The sequence below is a fragment of the Papaver somniferum genome, chromosome 3 (assembly GCF_003573695.1).
Source record: "Papaver somniferum cultivar HN1 chromosome 3, ASM357369v1, whole genome shotgun sequence".
In the NCBI taxonomy this organism is placed as follows: domain Eukaryota; kingdom Viridiplantae; phylum Streptophyta; class Magnoliopsida; order Ranunculales; family Papaveraceae; genus Papaver; species Papaver somniferum.
Genome location: NC_039360.1, coordinates 43271935 through 43279255, shown reverse-complemented (window position 1 = coordinate 43279255; position 7321 = coordinate 43271935). Strand labels below are relative to the sequence as shown.

General features: G+C 39.7%; 1 protein-coding gene across 1 annotated transcript; it reads right to left on the bottom strand.

Moving 5' to 3' along the window:
• Nucleotides 1–5100: 5100 nt before the first annotated feature.
• Nucleotides 5101–5637, bottom strand: LOC113359366. Its single transcript, XM_026603012.1, has one exon. It carries the CDS (start codon nt 5635–5637, stop codon nt 5101–5103), a length of 537 nt encoding a protein of 178 aa, XP_026458797.1.
• Between the last annotated feature and the right edge of the window lie 1684 nt (nt 5638–7321).

The window sequence follows — 7321 nt, the reverse complement described above, 5'->3', positions numbered from 1 at the left end:
TGCGATTTGCAAGAGGAGAATTTCTCACATCGATCACTCTGAAGAATAAGCAATATGAGAAGAGGCAAATGTAGGAGTTAAATATCGCACACGATAATAATTACGCGAAGAGAAGAGTACAAACTGAGCGAAGAGCATCGCACATAGAAAAGTTGAGATGACGCACCAGATGATGTCAGCAAAGTCACGAGTAAAGTGTGAAGAATTATGCGAAGAAGTATGCTATGCGAAGATGAGTGATTGTATATGAGCGAATATGTCGCATAGTGTTTCCGAAAATAATGGGATTCTTAGCTGTCATCCACTATGTAAAATCCTATATAAAGGAGAGAGAGAGTCATTGTTTCTGGGAGAATTCTAGGACAAGTCTTGAGAAAGAAATAGGAAGAGAGAGAAAGTGAGTTTAGGTTTACAAGTACAATTGTTGTAATACTTGTATCCATCTTGTAAATTGACTTAAGTCTTGATAATCAATAAAGAATTTAGGATGATTACTTAGTATTGATTATAGTTATAGTGAGATGTGGTTGTAGGAAAACCTGCAACTACACAAAGGGTGAACCATATCATGCTGGTTAAAGAAATGAAACTGAGTTTATGGTTGAATGAGTTGGAAAATGGGTTTGTCACCGCAGCGAAAATTGAGGCGCGCGTTAACTCATTGATGGACTCTGAAGAAGGGAGAACACTGAAAGAACGAGTTACGATAGCTAAGAATGAACCAAAATTGGCACTGAGTGAAGGGATATCAACTCGCAGCACGCTTACAAAGTTAGTCGAGTCTTGGGGTGAAGGCCAGTCCTGAAAATGTCTAGGCTGATGCTTATATGAAGTTATCAAATTATCAATACAAATAAATAAAAATGAACCCTGGAACATGCTTCTTAGAGATAATAGCAACACTCTGACTGCATATACAGTTTTATGTGTACAAGTCCCGATCATTGAAAAATAAATGGCTCCCATCCTTTGGTTTATATACTTTTCTTTTTCGAAGGTCATTACTGTCCGGGTTACCGTTACCAATATATATGAGACCATTACCAATCCAGTGTCTTGGATTGAGGATAATTTTCTTGGAGAGTCCGGTTCTCCAGGATTCAGTTTTATATGTTTAAAATCAATTATATCTTTTGGAAATTACAAGAGTTATGCAGGAGATCATTCTCCTTATTCTAAATAAGGTAAACAAGATAATATGCATTTTATTACACCCCTTTAGTCCGAGCGGGAGAGGATAAAACGCTAAGATAGACCGAAAACGAACAAATAGCTGACGAGGTAGTTCCTTGGTGAATATGTCAGCATACTGGTTCTCAGAGGGGATGTGTAGAACATGAATTTTACCAATACGAACGTGTTCACGTACAAAGTGTACATCAATTTCCACATGCTTGGTGCGCTGACGTTGAACAGGTTTGCAGACATATAAATCACACTCACATTATCATAATATACGATAGTAGCACGTCGTAGAGGAAGATAAAGCTCTAGAATGAGGTTGCGAAGCCATGTAGTTTCAGCAACAACATTTGCTACCCCCCGATATTCAGCTTCAGCACTGGATCGAGAAACTATTTCCTGACGTTTGGATGACCAGGAGACGAGGTTGTCACCAAGAAAGACGCAGTAACTCGAAGTCGATCAACGATAATCAAGACATCCCGCCCAATCAGCATCAAAGTATGCCGTTAATCCAGAAGTAGTGGAGACCGAGATAAACAAACCGTGATGAATTTTTCCCTGAAGATATCGAATGATCCGCTTAAGGGCCTGCATGTGAGGCTCTCGAGGGTCGTGCATGAATAAAATACCTGTTGAACTGCATATGAAATATCTGTCCGGGTGAAGGTGAGGTACTGTAATGCTCCATATAGGCTTATGTATAGAGTGGGATCCTTGATCGCAGGACCAGAAGTAGCACTGAGTTTGGATTTGGTGTCGACCGGAATAGCCACTGGGTTACAATGTGTCATGGAGGCACGAGCAATGATGTCCTGAGCATATAATGACTGAGACAAATATAACCCTGAAGATGATCGAGTGACAGTAATACCCAACAAATGATGTAGCAGTCCAAGGTCAGACATGGAAAATTCATGTTTCATCAAATCAATGAAGCGGTGTAGGAGAGTAATGTTAGAGGCAGTCAAACCAATATCATCAACATATAATAGTAAATATGATGTATCTAATCCTGATTGATAAACAAAGATAGAGAGGGATCACACACACTACCACGAAAACGACAATTAGTGATAAACTTGGCAAACCTCTGAAACCACGCCCGAGGAGCCTTCTGGAGACCATATAGGGATCTACGTAGTCGACATACGTAATCAGGGTAAGCAGAATCAACAAATCCCGGAGGCTGATGCATATAAACTGTCTCGGTCAGATCACCATGGAGAAAAGCATTCTTAACATCTAGCTGATAAATGAGCCAAGAATGCGAAGTAGCAATAGTAAGAACAGTACGAATAGTAGCAGTTTTAACAATAAAACTAAATGTTTCAAAACAATCAACCCCAACCTGCTGAGATTTACCATTAGCAAAAGGAGGAGCCTTGTATCGCTGCAAGGAGCCATCGACATGATATTTGTGATGAAAAATCCACATGGAACAAATAACATGAGCATCACGAAGTCGTGGTACAAGTTCCCACATATTGGTTTTCAACATAGCATTGTACTCATCTTTCATGTCGGCATTCCAATTTATATCCCTAAGAGCATACAAGTGAGAGTGAGGAATTGGGGAGATATGTCGTAGTGTTTGAACATGGAGATTGAGCCGGTGGATTGGTTGGTGAATGCCGCAGGAAGCTCGAGTAACATGACGTGAAGGAGCTATAGTGGGTGGAGGGGCAATAGTGATGGAAGGGGCAGGTGGTGAGGGTGGAGAGACTGTATTAGGAGAGACAGCTATAGGGACTGTAATAGGTGTAGGATCTGCATCTTTGGGGACTGTAGTAGGTATATGATCTGCATCTATCGAATCAGTGCAGTTAGGGACAGACGTATATACTGACGTAGGAACTGGAGAGGTGTGTTGGACGTACGTAGAGGGGAGGTGTGACTGAAGTAAGAACTGGAGAGGTGGAGTAGAAGTAACATAGGAGAGGTTGGACCGACGGTGAGGTGAAGTATATGGTCCAGGTACAATTACAATGGGTTGGAGAGTGGAGGCTTTGGTGACAGTAGGGGAGGGGGCTGTACAAATGGGTATAATAGATTATAGGAAGGATGAATGAGATAAGGGGGAGACTCGATATTACAAGAGGTATTTGTAGGGAGATCGGTGAAAGGAAAAACATTTTCATCAAAAGCCACATGACGAGAGAGAATAATCTTGTTTGTGGAAAGATCAAGGAAGCGGTATCCACGGTGGTTGGGAGGAAAACTAAGGAAGACACACCTAGTGGAACGTGGGGAAAGTTTGTGAGGAGTTGTGGATGAGAGATTTGGATAGAAAAGGCAACCAAAAGTGCGGACATATTCATACGTTGGTTGTCGTTGATAAAGAATAGACACTGGTTAGTGAAAATTAAGGAATTTGGTGGGTATAAGGTTATGTAGATAGACTGTCATACGAAGAGAGTAGACCCAATGTTTGGGGGGAACAGAAGCGTGAGACATAAGGGTACGAGTGATATCATTGACATGGCGTATCATGCGTTCGGCCTTGCCATTTTGGGAGGAAGTTTGAGGGAAAGAGAAACGAAAAACAAGACCATTTTCACGAGCAAAGGTATGTAAGGAAGAGTTGTCAAATTGACGGCCCATGTCACATTGAAAACATTTTAATTTACGTTCAAATTGAGTTTTAACGAAAGAACGAAATTCCAACAATTTGCTATAAACTTGAGACTTAAATTTTAAAGGGTAGATCCATAGATAGTTGGTGAAATCATCAAGCAATATAAGATAATAACGAAAACCGGTATCGACATGGAATAGAGAGGTCCATAAATCGCTGTGAATGATATCAAAAGGTGCAAAAGTACTGGAATTAGATACATAAAATGGAAATGAAACATGTTTACTAACTTGACATGAATGACAAAGTGTAGAAGAATGATTCTTATTACAATAAGTATATTTATTTTTACGTAAGACATACAAAATGGCCTTTCCAGGGTGGCCGAGGCGGCTATGCCAAATATATGGCGAACAGACAGCAAGAGAAATGAGGGAAGACTGGGACGATATGGGAGGTGGCACGACAGAGTTGGTGATAGGGTAGAGCTCCCAAGAACTATCACATCGAAGGATAATCTTCCTCGAACTCAGATCCTTCACAGAAAAACCAGAAGGATCAAACTCAAGAGATACACGATTATCAGTGGTGAACTTACGAACGAAAAATAAGTTTTTAATGATATCGGGGACAACAAGAGTATGTTTGAGTTGAAGAGTACGAGAGGGAAGGGTTATGAGCTAGGTACCACAAGACGTAACTAGAATGCTATTTCCATTGCCAACTAAGATGGATCGTACATTGATAGAATTGAAAATGTTATGTAAAGTACCTGAATCAGCAGTAAGATGCGAAGTAGCACTGGTGTCCATGTAGAAGGAATCATCAGGTTGTTGTAGGTGCATGGAGTTATACGCCTCAGCAATGTCCGTGGGTTGCAATAACTCAGTTGTAGGAGCAAGGTATGCTTGGCCACAAACATTTCCAGGGGAACGACCACGTGGTTGGTTGTTGCGAAAGTTGGCATTAGATGGCCTGAGGTGGTGTTCAAACGGATGCCACGGAGACTGAGTCGGATATGGGCACGGTGGAACAGCCCAAAACGGTGGCCAGTACAGGGGATAAGCTGGCATAGATGGACAGAACCCATATGGTGTGGGCAGCAGTGGTGGGTTTGCATTTGAAGAGGTATTTGGGCCGGATCCATAACGCTTGTCAATGGAATGAGCTTTGTGACCTCGTTTTCCCGAGTGCTGATGATGAGAACGGGAGTTGTTACGTTCCATTGGACAAGCAGCAGCAGCGAGGGCAGTTGGAGTAGGTGCAATGGAGTGTTGTGCTCGTCTGATTTCCTTAGTACGGAGTTGAGATCGTGCATCATCAAAGGTAGGCATGGACTGTTATATAAAAGAGGCTAAGATATTGTATTCCTCCGGAAAACCATTCACCAATTGGATTAAGAGACGTTTATCATTCATAGGAAAATCAAGATCATGCAATCGATCGGACAGAGATTTGAGCTTGTCACAATAATTATCAACACTAGCACAATCAGAAAATTTAAGATTCACAAACTTACTCTCAAGATTTGCATCACGGCTACATTTGTTGTCTTGAAAAAGCGTTTTAAGATGATCCCAAATCTCCTTTGTAGTTTTTCCTTTCTTGAGAACGGTGAGCATTAAATCCTTAGTCATGGTAGCGCAAATCCATTGACGGTAGAGAGTATCCAACTGCTTTTCAGTGTCGGCATCAACATCTGCAGGTTTTTGCGACCCATCAATTAGGAAGAGTAATCGATGTGCTTGGATATGAAGTTCAAAGAGAAAAACCCATGACAAATATTCATCTTGTTTGATATCTAAGATGACAGGGATTAGGATTTTGATGTTTGTGACGGCGAAAGCCGGGTGAAGAGATTTCTTTTCTCCTGCCATTGTTTAAGGTTTTCTTTAGAAGAGGAATCGATGGTTGGCTGATACCATCTTGGATTGAGGATAATTTCCTTGGAGAGTCCGGTTCTCCAGCATTCAGTTTTATATATTTAAAATCAATAATATCTTTTGGAAATTACAAGAGTTATGCCGGAGATCATTCTCCTTATTCTAAATAAGTTAAACATGATAATATGCATTGTATTACATGAATCCATTCATGAGTTTTTTTTATTTTTATATGAATCTCCTAATTCTCATAGAATCTTATAACATCCCTTGACAACCATCTATTCTTTCAGTTGATTTAAACACACCTTACCTTATTTAAGATAATGGCACCCAAATTTTCAAGTTTGGACTGTATCTTTAAGATACCTATGGCAACGGCAGGATAGACACCTACTTGCAGTTGCATGACATCAAAAAAGATTTATTTGATACTTTTTTGTCTTTTCAAAGTTGCCTCATTCTTGGGTGGTCTATGTAACCAAAGTGCATATTTTTAAGCCCGGTGGTTCTGCCATCATGTACAAAACAAGGTCACAAGTATGGTTGTCTAGCCTTAGCCGAATAATTTGGGGCTCAAGATTGCCTAGTTAATGAATCTGTTTACCTATAAAATTGTAAAAACCATAAGCAGCATCGTACACGTTTCAAGTAGTGATGGATGGAACCACATATCATAAAGCAACGTCATACACCGTAGCAGCTCTAAGAATGCTTCAACATTAAGCTAAGGATAGAGCATAATCTTCCAGAAGACTTTTTTCCCATAAATAGGAAGCAATTAGGTTCTAGCAAATGGACTTTTTTCTTCTCTTCTTCCTACCAACAACTTACAGGACTTTTTTCTTCTCTCTTACTTTTATATATTTCCAAACTTCATGATCTCATTAATGGAGTTCTTCTTACCAATGTAAATAACCAAATACATAATGAATTCCCCAGTTACCCTCCTGTAGCGACTTAAGAAATATGAACTTCCTTAATAACTTTATTTCTGAGCATGGGTTGATTGATTTACCTCTAAATAGGTGGTCTTTCACGTGGAGTAATAAACATGACGACCCTTTATTGTGCATACTGGACTTGATAGATGTATGATTTGTTCTTCTTTTGATTCACAGTTTAACAACGCTACACAAAAGGTTTTGGTCAGAACAATTTTAGATCATAATGCTTTGCTGTTAGATTTGACTTCTTGTGTTAGAAATAATTCAAGTTTCAAGATTCAAATTAATTTATTGGAGAATCCAGATTTTGTCAAATTGCTGGAGGTTTGGTGAAGATATTTAGACTTTACTGGAGCGTCGGGCTATGTTCGTTTTAGGAAACTTCAAAACCTGAAGTACTTCATTAAGACTGGAGTAAGGGCACATTTGGGAATGTAATAAAGAAGGAGGATGAATTAACTGAGAAGATTAAAGTTTTGAATGTTGCTGAAGAGAGTGAGGCTTTAACTGCTTCTAAAATTGATGAAAGAGTTGATTTATTGAAGTTCATGTGAAGGCCATGTTAGAGCATAGCTCGGTTGAACCCATCAAGCATTGGTATGTCAAGTTTGGTTGTCATATTTTAGTGAATCAAAACTCATTTAAAGAGTCGTTTGATTATATACTAGAGTCAACTTTGTATATGTTAAACTAGAAAGATTAGGAATATGAGACGTACAAGCAAGGGCGGA

What these genes read in the sequence shown, in the direction of transcription:
- LOC113359366 (XM_026603012.1), bottom strand. Translation starts at nt 5,637, where the DNA reads ATGGCAGGAGAAAAGAAATCTCTTCACCCGGCTTTCGCCGTCACAAAC.